This window comes from Numenius arquata, chromosome 10, assembly GCF_964106895.1.
Source record: "Numenius arquata chromosome 10, bNumArq3.hap1.1, whole genome shotgun sequence".
Lineage (NCBI taxonomy): Eukaryota > Metazoa > Chordata > Aves > Charadriiformes > Scolopacidae > Numenius > Numenius arquata.
Window position 1 is genome coordinate 11,360,492 of NC_133585.1, and position 20,611 is coordinate 11,381,102.

The 20,611-nt window shown below is 37.4% G+C and overlaps 1 protein-coding gene across 1 annotated transcript in view; it reads left to right on the top strand.

Moving 5' to 3' along the window:
• Positions 1 to 20,611, top strand: part of NRG3 (neuregulin 3) — a 400,979-nt gene that overhangs the window by 324,764 nt on the left and 55,604 nt on the right. The window contains exon 4 of the mRNA XM_074154671.1: positions 6,599 to 6,625. Coding sequence (XP_074010772.1) covers positions 6,599 to 6,625 — 27 coding nt within the window. The remainder of the gene's footprint in view (positions 1 to 6,598; positions 6,626 to 20,611) is intronic.

Below are 20,611 nucleotides of genomic sequence, written 5' to 3' on the forward strand. Positions count from 1 at the left end.
GGATTAAAGTCCTTATACGTTGATTTATGAATGTTAAGTAAATCAGCAAAATATATCTGCATACAGCAGCAGCATCAAACATTTACCTGCTCTGTCCTCTCATTGATGAAAACAATTCAGAGAAAAATAAAGCACTGCTGCATTTGGCTGACACCTAACACTTAACATTTTGGCCTGGATCTGGTAAAATTCTTAAACAAATTCTTCAGTTTAGTGGAGTAATTTCAACAGGCTATTCATAGATGTGAAATTAAACAGGTGCTTATTTGTTCTACTGAATTTATAGCTACAGTAACAAAAATTAACCTAGGGTTAAAATCTGCACTGATTTACAGTATTGTGAATATCAGTAGAGATTACTTACATTGTTTGACAAGACTAAATTTTTTTCATTAAAATCCAACATAGTGCCTCAAAGAGAAGTTACTTGGTCTGTTAGTTGTGGAGATGATAATTTAAGGGCTCGAAAATTATAAAGAGGCAAGCTAATCTTCTGAGCCTGCATGCTGCAGATGAGGTAAGTAGCTGAGATTTCCAACTTGTCTCAAACCTGTGAAGATGGGAGCGTTGCTATTATTTATTTTTCAAAGTTAGAAACAATCTTTCAGCTATGGTGATGTAAACCACAACCAAGAGCTTTTGTCATTCAAAGGGAAAGAAAATCAATAGTTAGTTCCATTATTCAGCACTTTGTATTATTTATATAACAACAGGTTCTGCTGGATGTTTTTCAAATGTCCCTTTGTTATGGAATTGATGGTGGGTGGTGAGATCCTGTCCTGAGACAATACTATAGTCTCTCCGGAGCCGTACAAATACTCACAGCAAGTCAATTTTTTTTTATCCTTTGCCTTTTTTTTTTCCCTTTAAAAAGAAACAGATAAAGCAATTAACCTCTAGATGTTGGCTTCAATATTTATTTTTGCAGATTGAGGATTTTAATTTGGTTTAAATAAAAAAATTAATCCTTTATATATAAATTGAGAATGTAAATCTTCTGTCATTGTTTATACTGAGAATATATCAGATTGTGAATGTTTTTATAGATTTATGGCCTTCGCTCTTTTTTTTTTAAAGTTATCATTTCTGTAACCGTGATTTACAATTTCATTGAAAACTGACCAAGTATCTTCTAAGGGCTGTGTATGTATAGTTTTCATCATTGTCTCTTGACATAGGCGGGGCAAATTACTGATATTCTGTATACTTACTATTACACCAGCTAACGAGTAGTGAACAGCCTACCTATTGCCAAGGAAAATATACATCTGGAAAAATGTTAATAATCCTCTTTTTTCGAGAGGGTAAAAGGAGGCACCAGGTATCAGTCTGTTCAAAGTCATTCTCAGGATTTAGTTTGGTCCTTTTTTAAATGTCCTACAGAGGAAAATTTCTATCATGTCTTTCAATGAAGAAGCTTTGAATAATCAGTTGAACTGTCTTGCTTTTACTTGTCTGATTCCCCTGAACCATCCCAACCATTTCTTCCACCCCTCTAAAAAATATGAAGAGTCTTTTTTTGTAAATTAATTACAGAAACAAATCACCAGAATCTCTCGAAAGGAAACAACAAAATTAAATGTTGTGCTTTCTAATGAGATTCATAAAATACATTAATACATGCTGTTGCTGGTTTTTTGTGGTACTGAAAATTCCCCAAACCAACCTCTGAGAGCATTTGGCCAGTTTGCCAAGTCTGATAGCCTCCTGTGGATGTCAGAGAGAAAACGGAAGCAATGTGTCTTTCCTACTGAATAGAGAAATCCCTTGTCCCATAACTCTATATGCTCACATGCAAAATGAGGCATCAAAAAAGAGTATACTTGAGGATTCAAAAAATAACATACTTTCTCATATATATATATGTGTGTAACCAGTTAACGGTTTTAGTTTCATTAAATACACAAATAGGCTGATAACTGTGTGCTGTAAAACATAATAAAACATAATGGATAAGACAGCAACAGTTTGTATGTTTAGGTAGTATCCTAATCTAGATGCCTTCTGAACGGAAGGATTTTTCTTAATTTCAGACCAAGTTTGATCAGTCTAATACTTAAGAGTTAAACTTTGTCCTATTCCTTCCAGCCAGATAATCTGTTCAGAGTACTTGCTCTGTCCCAAAATAGTTTGCAGCATATTATCGTGTTGCATGTTCTGTTCAAGACAATAATCTACCAAGGACAATTTAACAAATCTTATGAGTTTATTGGAACAGATAAATTTCATTTGCAGAGCAAAATACTTTGCTGTTGGACTCATTTCCTAAAGCTGTCTCCTTCATGCCAAAGTCAACCTATCCTTAGAACAGATTAAGATGTCTGTAGTGCTCTACAATGAGTGTTTTCATGTTCAAAATTTTTCTTCTATAAATCAGTGAGATTTACATGTTGAGTTTGTATTTCTATTCATACTGTAGCTTACAATGTACCTCGGATAATGAAACCTGTCTTTAACTGGGGAAAAATCTCAGTGTTACCATGACTAAGAAAAAAGCCCCAGCAAACCACAATCCAGACACAAGGCTGCATGTTCTCTGTGAAGCACTAATAAATTAATCCATTAGTGAGTGCGAATTTATCTTCTCTGGTGCTTGTTATCAAGTATTCCCAGGTGTGTATGTGTTCATAAAGTATAAATTAAAATGGCTTTAATACTAGCAACAAATTCACATAGTGCAAGGACCATAAGGCACAGTATTTTTCCCACATCAACAACAAAATACAGAAATATTCATAAAATAAAATATAAAAGTGAATAATCTTCCTCACTGAGTAATATATTAGTTATAAGATCATAACAATACTAGCAAGAAAGAAGAAATCACAATAACAAAAATAAAATACAGTCCCATTATTTGGTTAATGACCCCATCTTGTGGAGCAGCGCCCACGCTTCAGCACATTAATAACTCTCATATACATTTTTGCTGAACTGGGTCCTTAAGGAAACTGCATTGCTTGATGGTGAATTACTTGGCATTGCACGCGCTGTGTCCAAGGAAGTGCTCTGCAGGCAATTTATCATTTATGTATTACGACTGTATAGCAATATGAAAGTCCTTTGTGGCATGTCAGGGGTCAATACTTTACATTTTTATGTTTGGTTCAGCCTTAGGTTGCCACTGCAGCTTGCTTTCCCCCCAGTTGCCCCCGCTGTGCAGTTCCCAGTGCCATGTTGGTCTCTCATATGGACCTGCTAGGGGAGGGAGTTTCTTGCTGATGTTACAAGGGGGAAAAACCCATCTCTAAAACTCAACCTCGCAAAAGCGTTTATTTTCACCGCAGCAGCGCAGCCTGATGATGGATATAACCTGTTCCATGTACTTCTTCCCGTCCCTCCTTCCCTCGCTGCCAACTTGGGGTGGGTACAGGGGGAAGCAGCCCTGGGGACTCCTCTTGTCGCTGCAGTTCCAGCAGGGAGGTTTCTGAGCCCTTTGACCCGTATGAGAATCCCGTCACTCCTCTGCTGGCAATGGCAAGCTGCAGTGCAAAGGCTTTTCTCGAGAGAGAGACAACATTTGCCTCCTGCCTTCTGAGAAGGTGTGTGTGGCTTGTGGGGGTGGCCTTTCCCCGGGGCCAGCTGAGCTAAGGGCTTGGAAGCAATTATTTCCTCTGCTTTTCTAATATTTTTTCAGAGGCAAAGATGTGAGCTTTAGGTTTGTTTATTTTTTGTAATATTTTTTCATTTTGGTTTGGTTTTTTTTTTTTCCTGTAGCTAGTGGAGTAAACATCTTGGAATGATAAAAACATTAAGAACCAAACAGAGGGTATGATTAACGACTGCTGACATTTCTTCTAACCCCCTTCCTTGCCTTGCGTCCCTGATTCAATATGCTGAACACTTTGGTAAACGCCATTGCTGCAGGAGCCATATTTGTATTAAGGAAAACAAGTTTCAAAGTTAGGATTTTGATAACACGAGCTCAGCTGCATTTCTGCAGCGAGTGGGGAAAAGGATGAGAAGAACGTGAGCACATTTGGGCTCTTAAGCTTTTTTCTTTTTTCTTTTTTTTTTTTCTTTTTTTCCTTCTGGAGTCTCAGAGCAGCCCAAGTAGCGCTTCTGTTTCTGGGATCAGAATGTCTTTTGGTTTTTTTTAAACACAGAGGCTTGACACTCTAACCCGGGAACGAGGGGAAGACACGGAGAACGGTCCTGTTCCAGACTGTCTTTCTGCAGTTGTAAAAAGAGGCAGGAGGGGGAGGAAAGAACAAGCCACCAGCCATGGCTGACTGCATTACAGCAGCGCTTGGGTGATACCTGCTTGCGTGGAAGGCTCGTTTGCAATGCACAGCCCCCGAGCCTGGCTCCCGGCCCCCGCTCCGCTGCCGCCGCGGCCCCGGCGGGAGGGTGAGGGCAGGGGCCGGCTCCCCGGCTTGGCCGCGGTTGCCGTTGTGCCTGTGCCACGGCTGCGCCAGGGGCAGCGTGCACTAAATCCGCAAGAATTATAATTTTATTATTTTCTATTCCCGGATAGCTGCACACGGAGGTTGTTGAACGATGCTTAATGATATAAATTGGCAGCTTGGATATTTTACTGTAAAGGTTTATCCCATTAGACATCCTTTCATCGTAATCTGGGTAAATCAGCTTTGCCAGCAATATATATTACGCTGATTACTGACGTTGCTTTCAAGGCACATGAGATACTTAAATAACCTGATGTGTTTCCACCCTCTCCACTTGAACATGTTTCCCAGGAAGGCTACAGGTACCCTTGACTCTCACTTATGTATAAGCCACCCAAAGACGAACTAAGATACATTTTTCCATATTTTTAAAGGAAAGGTATATTTTGTATGCAGTTTTTGAGAAAATGCCTTTTAACCGTTTTGATGAAGTCAGTGAGGAGATTGCAAATGGAAAACTTGTAGAGAATGTGTATAGTCCAGGTAGGAAAGGGGGATTGTTTTTTCAGCTGTTTTACATAGACTTAAAAAGATGATATTGCATGATCTTGCTTCATGTGTGACTATCCTTAGCTCCTTGAAAACCAGATTACGGTGCTTTGATCTCTGTTATTTTTTAAAGTAAGCAGTTGACTGCATCTTGATCTAGTTTACAGAAGGATGTAAGGTGTGAATTGCACGCAGATAATATTTGCAGATTTCACAGGTACAGAAAATTAGAGGAAAAAAAAAAGTTACAAATCTCTGTGGCTAGAGTATGTTGAATGCCCTTTTGATATTTCTGATCTTGCGCTCTTATAAAAATTACATCCCCGTGTCAAATGCACCAGGAATGTTTGTATGTGGCACTTGTACATAAATGTAAAAATACAGATTCGAAGTTTGTAATGTGGAATACATATGTGTATGGGTTTGAGTTACATATTTAACACCAAAAAGAAAAATTCATTTGGGTGTCACTAGGCTTGCATAATGTGCCTATCCTAACACCATGGTAATAAGGTATTTATCCCACATAGCATCATTTTATTTTCTTTTCTTTTGAGATGCATATTGTGTCTTCTGCGTGACGATAAATGTGGAGTTTAGCAACTATGATATAGATTTGAATGTTAAGTGAACTGAGCAAGCTGATCCTTGATGCCTTCTCCTGGATGCCGCCTTTGTTCTTTACAATCCAAATTATTACCTCCCATGGAAAAGCAAGATATTTCAAATCTAGCATAGAAGAGAACTGCATTCTGTAGCCTTTCTGAATGTCTGGCCTTCCACGGTTTCAGTTTGGATTTTAAGCTACTACTCCTGAGACAGTCAGTTCTGAAAAGTCAGTTATTTCTGTTGCCCTGTTCCTTCAGGATGGAGTTTGTTATTCTTAATTGCATATCAACTTAAACAAACTTCCTGTTGACTTAAAAATAATAAGTGTTTTATATAAATTAAAATCTATTTTGCATTAAAACATCTGTCTATTAGAGACATCATAGCCTAATTTGTCATGTGAAAAAAGGGTTCTGAAATATTTTGAACTCGATGTAGTAAATTCAGTCAATATTTTAAAAAGGTTAAAATTTTTGCTTCGTTTCTAAACATCTTGAAATTGTTGCATCATGGCAGCCAGGGAGGGAACATGGCTACTATTTCCTGCAGTCAGATTTTCTGTTACCCAAGAGATAGCAGTGATGCAATGACATTGGGTGCATGGCCACTGTGCTGTAATGAGAGCTGCAAAACTCAGTAAAAGCCTTCCATTCATCTCTTTATGTTTTGATCTCTGCTAGAGAAAATGAAAGCAAGAACCTTGTCTAAGTAATGATAGGGGTTAGCATGTTGAGAGAGGAGTTTCAGAAGGAAGAGAAAATGAAATTCCTGTAGGTAGCTGGCTTGAGCCACTTCAGTCGAATATAAATATAACGGGTAAAGGTGTTTGTATCCGTCCCAAATACAATTCCCTTCTGTGACAGTTCAGTGGCCTAAATTCCCATTTTAGGATTGCCCTTCGAGGGACAGGGTTCTGCTTTTCTTTGTGACCAGTACCCACACAGTGGGCCCCTGACCCCTCATTGTGTTCTGCAGCTCTGCCATGTAAATATTGAATGCTACATGGGATGATTAAGGTGATGTTTACATTTTAGTCTATTTCTAACATTTCCATTTCTTCTTTTTTCTTTTACATGCTTTCTTGGATATAGCAGACCATTTAGGAATTGAATTCATGGGTAAGTTTTCGTTTCTCTTCCTTGTACTTGCTAACATTTATCTTGGTGCCCTATCCCAAAACACATGGAAGTTAATGGGAGGACTCCCGTGGCCTCCATCACTGGATTTTGGATTGGGCTCCTATTACATTTACTGTTTACATTTGAAATTATATGAAGATTTAATTTTTCTCTTGCCCACCACTAGGGGCTTTAAAGACTACATAACGATGTTTTGGTATTTTATTGGTGTTTAATGAAATGTAATATAAGAATTATATGGCCATATCATTATATTTGAGGAGTAATGTTTTGTATGAGGTTTTAGGAAAGAGTTAATGCCTATCTTCATGTAAAGGAAAGTAAATTCTGAATTAGAAATATTTTTTTTCAGAATTCGGTGTTGATTACAATGTTAAATGTAACTAGGTTTAATAAGAACCATGTTACGTTTTAACAGACAAGTCAGAGAAATGCTTTTAAGAAAAGGGACAAATATCTGTGATTCTGTGAAATAACGTCACATTAGGAAAAAGCTAAAGCAGGAGTGAATAAATGCTTCTTATAATTTTGGAAAGGAAAAGGTGATGTTCTATTGACTCAGTTGCTGCCTTGTAATGTATGCATAGCCTGATGGAATGATAGGCTTAGCAGGTCACCGCTTCACCTCTCAGCTGGTGATCTGCAGAGAGCATAGGTAATTTCCTCGAGGAAGCGGAGGTATGTCTTTAGCAGAGTTAGTGGACTGGTGCATTATTTGTGTAAAAACAGCTTGCATAAACTATTAAATAGGACTGAAAACACTATAACAAAAAGTTTGCAAATTCATATGAAAGTCATAAAAACTTACTTTTAATGTGTCCTTTCCCTATGTTTTTACTTATTTTTGTTAGATTTTAAAAATAAAAATATGCTAGCGTAGTGATTGTAAGCAGTGATATGGGGATTTTGTTGATGAGTATAAATTGGCATGAAATCAGTATGGTGATGAGTATTAACCATGTGGAAACCTGCGTTAGTAAGAGGATAGCCAGTAGGTTGACGGATTTTTTCCTACTGCTTTTGGACTTGTGCACCATACCTAGAGAACTGCCTGTCTCCTCTCTAGAGAAGAGTTCTCTCTAGAGAAATATTCTGTGATCTCCAGAAGTTTAGTGTTTCACATCACTTTGTATGAAACTTGAAAAGTACTGGTGGAATTGATGCAAGTGGTTTCACAGACTTAGTGGACAAGCACAATTGGGAAATGGTTACTTTAAAGGCTTTGCATATATCCCAGTTTTACTGCTTAACTTAAATTGTAGGCAGCAGTCTTGAGGCAAACTAGTTGAAGGACAAGCATATACATAAAAGAAACAGGATAAGGAATATATATAGGATTCTTCAAGAGAGCCTTTCCATAGGAAGCAGAGAAGTGTTACCCAGGAGGCAAAGCTGAATTATTTTAACTTTATTTTGAGCATTTTAGTTTCCTCTTTATTTTTTTTAAGACATCTCCTTAAGGCTTGAAATAAAGCCAACCCCTGAAGTCTTGGCACAGAGCAGTCATCTCATATGAGTAGCTTTCTGATTGTCTTATTTAATATTGGAACAGATCTTGATGGTAGAGAAATTAATGAAATCTTGTGTCTTGAGCCTGAAAATATTATGACAGCAGTCTAAAATGAGGCTTGAGGTGGTTTTCTGTGCGCTAGAAAAAAGCAAGTTCCAGAATCATACACAAAAGTGAAATATTTGTGCTTCTTAAACCCTCCTCCAATCCTTCTGAAGAATACTTAGGAAGCATAAGCACATATGGAATCATCACCGCACACGTAGCAAAGTACAAATTCCCACCCTGGATACAGAGATCAGATGACAATATACTCACCAAATTAGGGCAACTTATGCAAAGCCTCTCCCATGAGTTTACTTCTGTACTGTAGAAAATAATTGCAATTAGTGGGAAGTGTATTTTCCAATTATGAAAGACAACAACGTATAGATGCTGCAGAACTTAGCCTTGTTTTATGTGATCCAGGGAACACTCTTTCTGATGTTTTCATTGCGTTTGTGGGCTCAGTTGCCTTAGGAATTCCATTTCCATCATCATCTTCCAGAAATTTTGCTTGACAACCATGTGAGCCTGGCTTCCCAGGAAAGGTTGAACTCTTTCCGCAGTAGGTAAAGCTAAAATCTCATGTGGACAGGAATATCTGTCTATAGAGGTGCATCAGGGGACAGATGAAATGTAGACTAGCTACACATCCAGCTTAGTGTACATTCACCAAGAAAAGTAGATGAGCATAGTCTTTTTTTTTTTTTGCTAGACTCTCAAGAATCATTGGAGTGTATATACCTACCCAGGCCTTTTACTGTCTTATTAGGAATCTGTTGTCCATGAATTTGTGTATCTGTGTATCTTTTTGTGAACCAGTTGATACTGTCTTCCCTCACAAGCTCCTGTGGCAGCCAGTTCAGTAGTTCAAGGCTGTGTACATTGCTTGTCCGTTACCTGTTGAAATCTGTTTCCTACCAGATCCTTAGGTCTCATGTCCAGGACTTTTTGAACTTGCATTCAGTTCATATACCACACTGACTGTTGTGTTAACCTCTCTCATATTCTCACACCCCGCTTCCCCTTTTGGATATTGTGAGGTTCATATTCCGTACAATATTCAATATTGTGCATTCCCAAACATGAATACGTGATACTTTAATATTGTTTCTGGCTTTGGTTTGCAGTGTCTGTCTCTTTGTATGAGTAGCAGAGATAAATGCAGGCATATTAATGTGGCATGTCTGTTTTTAAATGTTGCAAATGTAACACAATGTACAGTTTTCATGTATGCACGTGCAGCTTCTCTTGAATTAAATTAAAGCCAAGTATGTGCTCAAGGGACACTGTGTCCTTGAAAATGTGCGTTTAAGTATTATGATCAAAGTGGCCAAGCTTTATGAAATTTCTGGTGATAAGGAAATGAGTTACACTTTGTAGTACCTCAAAGGAAAAAAAAAAAAAAAAAAAGTCTTGTGTTTGAGACTCACTTGTGAAAGCTACATTCAGTTTCCTTCTTGGATGCGATCTTCCAGAAAGGCTTTGGGCAAGGTATTTTAATCTCTCTGTGCCTCAGATTCTCAGTTACAGTAGTTTTTGCCAGGCTTTTTGCATTTAGATTCCTCAGCTCTCCGGGGAATCGCTTTCAGTAGTGTGTAACGCAGAAACTATTTCTTCCTTGCAAGAGGGTGCAGACTTCGCTACCTCCTTGCCTGTGTTCCCTGTTTCCTCGTAATGGGAGAAGGGCATACAGCTCGCACGGGTCTGGGTTCTTGCACGTGTCTGCATGGTGCCCAAAGTGTCTCACCAATGATAATGCATGCAATTTTACTTAAATTTCCAACGCAAAGGTAAGTAAATATTGTTACAATGTTCCTACAAGCTGGAAATCTACTCGTATTCACAGCGTCATGTCAACTGAAAGCAGGCTGGCTGTTGGTAATGCTCATGTGAGACAGCTAGTTTGTAAAAAAAGAGAGATTGAAAGAAGCAGCTTTTATTCAATGAGAAAACTTAAGTGATGTATTGTTAGCATTAGATAGCACGAGGATATGAGTATCTACACCTTATTATCATTTTTTTGACCCAAGTGGTTAATCACACCTCGGGACTTAATTGTTTATTTTTGTCTGCCGGAAAATTTGATGACGGAGCCAAATCTCTCTGATAGCCAGCGTGGCTGATCAGGTTACTTTGGAGCAAGAGGTAGCAGTTGAAATCTGAGTTGTGGAGGTCGCTCTCGTGCATGTGGTCCCAGCTGCAGAGTGAAATCATTACTTTAACTGTCAGATGCAAGGAGATGCAAAAAGCCTAAGAGTGACCTTTGGAAATAAGTGTTCTTGGCAAAAAGTCAGTGCCTGAGACAAGGAATCGTCAGTTTTACTTATTTCTTACACTGAGAATGGGTAGAGTTAAGTTGTGTTAAGGGATGAAATGTGAAGGTGAGTGAGTATTTTAATAACCTGCTACAATACATGAACAAACATGACTATTACAGCAGTTCACCTAATCTGATGATCCAGAATCTTTATCTTTTGTTCTGTAACAGAAATGTACAATGGATACAGTTGAAAGTGAAATGCCCCAAGAAAGTATAACAATCAGGTCGCTACAGTTTTGATGGAAATACAGTCATTACATGAAATAGTCCTCATCCTTATGCTGCTTAGTAGCTAAACCAATATAAATGGTGAAAACAGTTATGATGTGATAACCTAAATTTCCCCATGTGTAAATTGTAAAAATAATATAGCAGTTTCTATATTTAGTGGCTACTTTTAATGTGCTGATACTTAGGCCTTTACACATAAATATTTTTCCTTAGAACATTTTCTGGAAATGTTTTTCTGGATAAATCAGAAGAACCTTCACTGAAGTCAATGGAGTAACAATGATATATAATTCCCTTGTAAGTGGTGAATCATTAAATAAAATTTAATTGAGCAAAGCAATAAAGTAACTCAAGAACAGGATCCTATGAAAATTTATATATCTTCTTGCAATGACTACAACATGAAATGTATTCAGTTTGCTGTACTCTGCACAGTTAATGTTGGAGAAGATGGTGCATGCTTTATTTTCACTGTGCTGATTCTCGCTGCCTCCTTGTTGCGATAAGACAGTTGTATGCTTAAGACTCCAGGAATACATGATCCAGTTAACTAAATTGACTCTGTGACCTTGTGTCATGCACTGCAACAGATACATTTTGACTTTTCCAGACCACAAAAGTTGGTTTTGCTAATGGGCAGTATAAGCAAGACAGCAACAATTTAGTATTTTTCCTGTTTGTGAAGAAATAAAAAGGCAAAGTTCATTAGTTCTTGCACAGCTCACAAAATGTGCAGCTGGTGAGCTGTCCTCTGAAACTCAATGTCTTGTAGCAGCAAAGAGACAATGAAAATAAATAACCAGTGTTTGCATGGATGGTCCTAGCCTTAGTTACCATTTAGTCGTTCTTATGTGTTATAAAACCCTGTAACACTCCTGTCCTCACTGGAAGAGAGGATGAATGTTCAATTACATGAGCAAAGAATGTACATATTCTAAAGGACATATGTTTGAAAAATAAAGTTCAATTTTCCCTGGATTCCTTTTTTAAAATGTAAAGCAGATAGATCCTTTTCTGGTAATATGGCACACTGTTTTATGCTCCTGTTTACACAAAATCTGTTACTAGAGATTCTGATCACAGTCATCCCCCAGTATTACCAAAGCATACCTGACTAATAATTATATTGTTATTAATCAAAAGCATTTAAAATATTTCATCAGTACTCCTCCAGTAAATTCCTGAAAAATTAAGAGGGGCTATCCTGATAGGCATTGATATTTGTAATGTTTACTGTCGTTGTTGTCATTGCTCCTTGAATCCCTTTGTTCTTCATCCTGCCCCAACTTTTCGTTACCTTCTTCTGATTTTACCTTCTTAAATTTAGCTTTAGCTTTACTCTTGGGACCTTGTCTTTCTGTTTGCTTTGTGAAATACAAGTTCTTTTTAAGTATGCTGCAAAATAACAATAATATCCTGAGGCGTGAAATGGCTTTAGATCTTCAGCACTTTCCACGGGATTCTTTTAGCTGGGAAGAAGAGTCATTTATCACCTCTAGAGAAAAGAGACATGAGCACCAGAAGAGAGAATTTTATAGAAATATCTGATGTCCGTGTGCTGTAAGAGTAATGGATAAAGCAGAGATTCCTCAGGGGTTGGAGGAAGCTCTGCCAGTGGTTGTACCTGTTTAGGAAAATGTACCTCTTAAATGAAAGTCAATGTGCATCTGGTGAAGATGGTTCAGGCTGCCTTACAACATCTTGACTCCGTTTGGGGAATATGGTTTGGTTTTTGTTTAGTGGGAGGGAGAGATTTATTCCTGGATGTTTTGTGACCTAGTTACCATCTTGGTTTGGTGCTACCATCTGCAATTCCCTCGGTATGTCCTTTTCCCACTTTATCTGCATTTTCTGTATTGGCAATGAACTGGGTTGGATTAACTTGCATTATTTTTAAAAGACAAGACTAAGATTCACCATGTGGTAAACTTAAGTGTGCTGTTCATAGCCTGTAGTGCTTTTTCAAAACAGTAATGCTGTGAACTGTGTGGATAAAATGGATAAAATAATTTCAATATATGTAACTTACTCTGATGACCTTCCTCTGTGATTGGTTTCTTCTGCTTTCTCTAACTGAAGCTACTAATAATTTGTGATGAAACTTATGGAAACTTCAAAAAAATTGGTAATACAGTATGTTTACAAGTTTAGAAAGCCAGAATTGATCCAGGTTTCTCTGTTTTGCTGGAGGCTGGGTTAGGAGGAGGCAGTAGTTGCATTAAGCAGGGTGTCAATCTGTAAAGGTGGGTATATGCCATCAGTAATGCTGCATATAACCACTAGCCTGTCACGTCCCATGTGAGTGTGTAATGTGTATCACAATGTGCTGATACTAGTACTAGAAAGGTCAAAGTGTTATCTGTACATTAGAAAAGAGAATTTGTGAAGCCTTAAAAATGGATATCGAGTACAAGCCTCCAGGTAAGTTTCCATGTAACTCCTAGTGCCAGGTACAAACTTCTCCATGGTGCTGGTTTCGAGAAGAGTTGTTCTGTACTGTCACCTTGCGGAGAAAGGATGTGTGCTTTGAGGCTGGATTTCAACCAAGGACACAGCATCTCATCTGCATACAGAGGGGCTTTTCTGTGTTATGTCTCTGTGTGTGCAAATTCTGTGTACTTTCTGGTTTGGGATTAGGCATGTGCCCAAGGTTCCTGCATGGCTGGTGTATCTCAGAGGTAAACACTTTTTATCGTGATATACAGGTAATTCAATGGCACCAGCACTGAACAGACAGCTGTGTATTTAAATGTGACCTTATACTTAGTCAGTCTCATAACCTGCATTTTGAATGTGGTATTTAGGTAAGTGCTTTGCTGCGCTTGAGGAATTGTTAAAACTGACACCACAAGGGTATGCTAATGCAATTAGATGACTTACAATGTTGCGATTTTACTCTTGGCCTTGTTTGGGCTCAGTTGCAGTTTAACCAGATGCAAAATTATGTTGGCAGTGAGTTGTATATATTGTACGCTGCTGAAACAAGCCTAGCAGGACAAAGGCGAGATCTACATGTCAAATATGATGGTAGAGACAGCTGTCAGAAGACTTACCAGTGAGACTTTATATTTCCAGTTGAGAGAGGACCTGGGAGGAGGCTTCAAAGTAGTAAGTACAACCCGGACATGCCCGTGAGAACTTGGAATCCATTGTTAGGCTACTAGGATGGGGTTTTTTACTAGTAGAAGGCTGTTTACTGTGTACTGAAGTTATCTTGCTACAGGAGAAGAGGCTCCAAACGCCAGAGCTGTGCCCTGTTTACGCAGCCATGGTGAATCAGTGTTACTTTGTCCTTTTCCTACTTGAAGGTGTTATGTAGATGTCAAGTCTCATCCAGTAAATGATGCAAGGATTCGGAAAGCAGAAGGTGAGTATCACAATAAATGTTCCATGACAGTGGTACGCTTGTAATGTATATTACGGTTGTATAGAAAAATTGATGTTTCTGACAGTGAACTAAATCTTTCTGTGTCCTCTATGCCTAGAATGAGTAGAGACAGTGTCCTGCCAGTAATTGCTGGAAGCAGAGGAGAAGGGTAAGCAGTGTGGAAAAATTGCCAATGCGCTATGTAGAACGCTAAATTATTTTTTCATGTACTTCCTTTTCTTTTCTTTTGCAGGAGCTGTAGGATATTGGCACGTGGAGAAGTGCAGAGATATTATTCCTACTCTGGCTGATTGTTTTTAATAAAGTTATTTTTATGATAATTGGAAACTGCCTCATGATCCCATTTCCTGTCCCCATCAGCATTGGTTTATTCCCATTTCAAAGCTAACCTTTCTGTGCTGAAAATCGCTGTTTGTCCGGTTACCCAGGGTGTCTGTCAGTATCAGTATTTGCTTCTGACCAGACAGCCCAACAGTTAGTTTTCTGGGAAACAAGCCTGAGCAGCAGCAAAGGAGGGGGAAAAGAACAAGTAGCGTGCGTTAGTGTGCATATATTGTTCTTGTGTGCTCAATGCTGAACAACAGTTTAAATAATCATAGAATTGCAAACTGTTGCATGCAGATAACAGATGAGCTTTTTTTGTTTACCAGTGCTGACTTTTTGCCTTTGAATGGTAAAATTAATCACCGTGAGGTATTTCATTTAGTATGGATTCAGAATTTTCAAACACCATTTGGATCATGTCCATGTAATTTAGTCACTGTGGTTATATTTATTGTATCAGTTATCCAGTAATTCTCATATGAATTAATATGATCCTTTTTTTATTTTTGTGATAAGTTAATTATGTACTACTTCATGCCTACATTAGCAAGTAAATTCTATTGTAATATAGTATTACTCTATGGTTATTCTTTCAGGTTTCTTGGTAATTTTGCTTTTCGCATTCAAATAGAAAGGAAAATCAAAATGGAAATATAAAATAATAACCTGGTGATGGAGGAGCATAAAATGTGACAGTATTGAAGTTCTCAGCAGAAATAACTGAAACAATTTACATTCTTCACTAGCTGATATTGAAATACAAAATATATAATTCACTCAAAATAACAGATAGAGAAGAGCTAGACAAAATAAATTAGACCAAGCCGTTTGAGATGGAAGTAAGAGAAAAGAAGTTTATTTGCCATTAAGAGTGTTAATACTTTGATTAGAGGTTTCCCAACCATTGCTGTTAATGGCTAGGACTGTAAGTTGTTTCCTTCTGTCATTCCAATAATGACCTCAGTCTCCAAAAGTACGAGCTTTCGAGTCATGAAAGGAACATGGAATTAAATCAGCTGAAGAACTTCCATACTGCAGTGCCGAACGCTGCCCTGCCTGAGCCTTACCTCCATCCTGTGCGGTGGCCAGCTCCATTTGCAGCCTTCTTGCCAGTCTGCCGTAGCGTGGGATAAGCACCAAGTTCTTCATTGCTGTAAAGACATAAGTATCTCTGTGCAAGCCAAGAATATTTAAAATTGATGCCTACAAGGACTTCGGGTGTTTTCACAGTGTTCATTGGCTGGAAATTTTGAGAATTGCAGTGTTGAACTTAAGATTTACTTTTGTCTTGCTCGTGATTTCTGACTAAACCAGATGGAAGTCAATGGATATTTCCATATTATTTCTACTATTTCCAATATAATCTACAGAACTTGAAAGCAAGATTGTGTGACTGGATTCACACATGAAGTGAGTTTGTCCTTTTCCTGATTGGCTCTAAATCACCTAAAACTGAAAAACAGATGAATCTCTCAACAGTAGTTACAAAACCTAGCATGTAGAGCTAATTTTGTGTAATTGTGCAAAGGTAGGAGTATCTTCCTTTCCTCTCTTGAACTGTCATTCTTCTCCCTACTTTTTCTCTCTTATACCCACCTCATTCTTTTCTTTTTTCTATACCCATGCAGTTTCATAAATTTGCTGATCAATGTAACTTTATTTAAGTGTGTGTTGCTGTTCACGGGAGTAACTACAAATCAGTTGTATCACAACTACTCTGTTTAGCTTTAATAGAGAGTATGATACGCGCGCACTGAAGTCTTAGTCATTTATTATTGTAATGTCCCCTCCTGTATCCAGAAGTGATACAGAATTTGAAAAATGGGAGTTACAATACACACTTACTTGCCCAGCTCATAAAATATGAATGCTCAGAAAATGAATACAGCAGTGTTAATACTGTTAATCAGATTTAGAAAAACAAAAATAAGTATTTATCACTATAATATACACTTGCATGGGATATTAATGAAAAAATACCAGCTACTTAATTTTCTGTATTTATTCTACACTGTGCTCATTAATCTCATTCAACTAATTTAAATTGGTTTTCAGGATAAGGACAATTTGCTTCCAATGAGAAAAGTTTAGATATTTTTTGTGCTACGTTTTTCTTTGAGTCTGTAAGGTAGAGTCTATGTTGTTAATATAAAGCCAGCTGTGCTGGAAATTTTGTACATTACAATGGACTTACAGGTTAGACCTTAAAAATTGTTGAGCTAGAAATAGTTGCATGTAGTGCATTGTTATAATGTGTACCATAAAACATAAGACTTAGTAAATTCAAGTTAATAACTTGCCTTAGTGAGAATAGTACTCTCTCTCCTGCTCGTTTTGCTGCATGAAGTTTCTTTATGCTTCTTTACTTTGGGCAATGTTTTTTTAAGACAAAAAGAAGAAAGTGTTCTCAGTTAACTGTTCATTTCATAACTGATGAAGAGAAAATCACCAAAAAAAGTAAACATTTTATTTCAGTCATTTTTTTCTTGTAAAACTCTCTAGTGTGCTTTTAGAGTTTCTCTTGCCTGATGGAGTCTCTTTTAAAGGTAAGGTAGCACCAGAGTATCTCATTCTTTGAATTAGTAGTGAATCTTGTCTTGAAATAAGGTGGCTGACCATTAGTGGGAAAAGGTGAGTGAATCCTATAAAAATCCTGTAGAAACAAATCAAGTCATTTTAAATGAATTTATTCCAGGAACTGACTTAAGGGTGAACTGGAAAGAAAAGGTGGATGTCCTTGTCTTAAGTTACACTGTTTCTTTGAAGTTAAGTAACTACTCATGTTTTTTTCAAAATTGCTTATTTTAAGCTACATGTTTTCTGCAAGATTTTGCTCCAATACAACTAGATTATCTCATTAAAACCTCAACAAAAATATGGGAATTCTGTTATTTACGAATGGTTTGCCAAATATCGCTAGTGATTTGCAAGAACTACACTGGAAGGGCAATGTCTGACTTGTATTGGGCCAAAGTTTCTTAATTGACTGTGATGCAATTGTTGTGGATAGAGGACATCTGAAAGACAATTAAAATGCATGCCTTGTCATTGATGCGGCTTTATTCAACTTTTATAGCAGGAGTTGTTCTGCTCAAGGGGTGAGTAATGTAATGCCGTTGGCTTGCTTTTTCAAGTGATTTGTAATTTTTTCTATATCTTTTAGGACTTGGTAGTATTCAGGTATCAGCTATTTTTATCGTTTCATTGCCTCAATACCTTTATGGATTGAATTTAGCATCTGTAGTCCATGAATCAGTTCAGTAATCATCCCCTTCAGTCTGTTCATTCATGTGCAGTGAGGATGTTATAGTCCTTGTGCAAAGAAAATTCGGAATCACCTTTAAGTTTACAGCTGTAACTCTTATTGTGACGAACTGCCTTGTGAATTTAGGATTGAAATGTACTACAGATACCTTGCTGCATGTCTAGCCTGTGTTCCTGGATTCTGCTCCTGCTGGTTCACCATCTCACCCATGCAGCAAAAATGGAGACATAGCCTGTTCGCTTTTTCAGTACTGTGAAGAATGTGGTGGGGAAACATTTCACGTTTTAAGAAGCCCATTCACTGCTCCCCCTCTTCCCCCACCCCCACCAAAATGTGCTCAATTTCTTTAATTCTTTTATAAGTTTAAAGTTTCAGTTTAAAATTGTAGAGTTTCTTCTCCCAATAAAGTACGCTGATAACAATTAATGAAAATAGCAGTATGTGATTCACTTGTCTTGGAATTATCTTCTCATAAAGACATTCCATGACGTAACATTACTCTCTTTGCCCATTCTGTACTCTTTATGGTATCAAGGTTTGTCCCATCAATAATTTCATTTATTCTTTTGTCATGTTTATTGCTTGCTCAATCTCTTTGATATCTTCATCTTATCCTTCATTCTTTTGCTCTCGGTGTTCTAAAAAATATTGATGCTTGTGTTGATAGCACAGCTGTGCCTATAGACCTGCTTGCAAGGTCTTCTGCTGTTCAAAGGAGTGTGTCCCTCTCTGTCATTACTCTTGTGTCACTGTTCTTGAAAGAATAGCTTTTTAGCTATTTAATTCCTTTAGGTGTTTTTCCTTTTATTTTTCCTTGTTTGGCACACCTATTTGCCGCCATCTCTTATTCCCTGATTATTTTGGTATTGCTCTTACTTCTGCTGTTGATGTTATCTTTATTTCTTTTCTTACCAAAAGTCTGTAATGTTAAATTTTCTGAATTATTCATAAGTCCATATATGAACACCACATCTATTATTCAGAACTTCTTATTTTATTTCTTTTTTGCTATAGTTTAAAACCTCTTTTGTAATTCAGTAATAAATGCTAGCCTTCATTTTTTTCAGCATTTTTGCCAACCTCATGTTTATCTCCAAGGTCCCAACTGTTAGTTATCTAGTTAATAACTTTTAGTTATTTGTGAGGAGCACTGCAGTGCAAGGAACTACATACTTGTTAAAATAATTTAGAGTATCCCTTCCCTCTTTGCTATCTCTGTATCTATCTGCTCTATATATCTCTCTGCTATATCTTTATGTACTAATCTGTCTGTGCAATATATTTGAAGTGGTTCCTGATCTATAATATGTTGTTTACTAGCTATTATATATTATTTACTAGCATACAAATCTTTTTTTCTCTAATTCTTAATTTTATCTCCAAATATTACTTGATACTTCCTGTTTTTTTACCTTTGAAGATGTGGTAATTGAAAAAAAAAAATGTTTTCTTTTGCTCTATGCCAACTGTCTTGCTCCTTCATGCACTTTTTATTTCTGTTCCCCACGTCTGTCCTCTAGAGCATTAGCTGGTGTGCCTGTGAGTTTTCCTGTTTCCTTAACAAGTGTTTGTAGAACGGAAGTCACAGAACCACTTAATAATTCAGGGTAGAACCTGAAGACTTGAAGGTCTCTAGTCCAATCTGATGCTCAAAGCAGGGTCAACTTAGGTGCCACCAGGCTGCTCAGGGCTTTATCCAGCTTAGTCTTTAAAAACCGGAGCAAGGCTGCACGACTTCTCTAGGTCAACCCGTTCCTAGATGGGGCTGTGCTTGACTGTCCTAGTGGTAAAAGATTTTCCTTATATCTAGTTAAAATGTCTCATTTTCATTTATTATTTGTGTAGAAATATTCTGTAATTATGTCTGTTCTGCTGCTTGATACTTTGTATTTCAGAAAAATAATTGCTTATTGATACTCAATTTTCTGCTTATGTAGAATGCTGTGCTTTTCATAGGTAAAAACTATTATTTAGTCTTAGTTTTGATAGTTCGTCTTTTCTTGCCCTGTCAAAACTATACTAGTCCTCATTTAATTTTGTCATTTTACTAGCAGAAAATGTATGTGATATAATTCTAAAGTAAAGCTCCCTCTGCGGCTTTGTAATTATCCAGACCTACAGTATTTTATCACCTTTATGAAAAGCAGGTTCTAAAATTAAGAAGCTGAAGGCCATTGGTTTAGGTTAGGTGATCATAACTGAAAAGCTAGGAAGTTGTTTTGATAGTTTAAAAAGAAATTATTTTCCCATTCATCATGATAGGCAGTTAATAGGCAGAAAATAATATGGTTTTCGCTTTTTTTTTTCCCTTTCTGTTATATACATTAATATTTTTTCCCCTGTCATTTAACTTGAGAGTAAAAGGATACAGTCATTTTCATTAACGTTATTTTTCATTTTCTTCAGCAAGTGATCGTGCATTAAGATGTTTTATACACTAAGTACTCTGAATGCAACTGTGTGAGATTTTTTAGTTCTCTGCCCAAAAAAATTAATTGTAGAAGATCTTTCCATTTTGGAAACCAGAGGTAACCTTTTATGCTTTTGATGACGGTAATTGGTAATTGCGTGTTAGGTTTGTTTCTGGTTTTTTGTTTGGTAGTTTTTTTGGTTTTGTTTTTTTTTAAAGTTTGTCCTGCAGTTTGTTAAAGATATTTGATGGTAAAAATATCTTCCACCTTCGGTCATATCTGACCTGTCCCATTTAGATGGGAATAACACGGAGCCATATGTCAGAGGCCAGAGGAATTCTCTGGCCAGCGGAGGGCTGCCAGCTGGCAGCCAGTGTTGCCATTAGGGCTAATGAAAAGGTGAGCTGGAACAGTAGCACAGACGCGAACAGAAGCAGACTTGCAGGCAGGTACGAATTCATTGACAGGTTG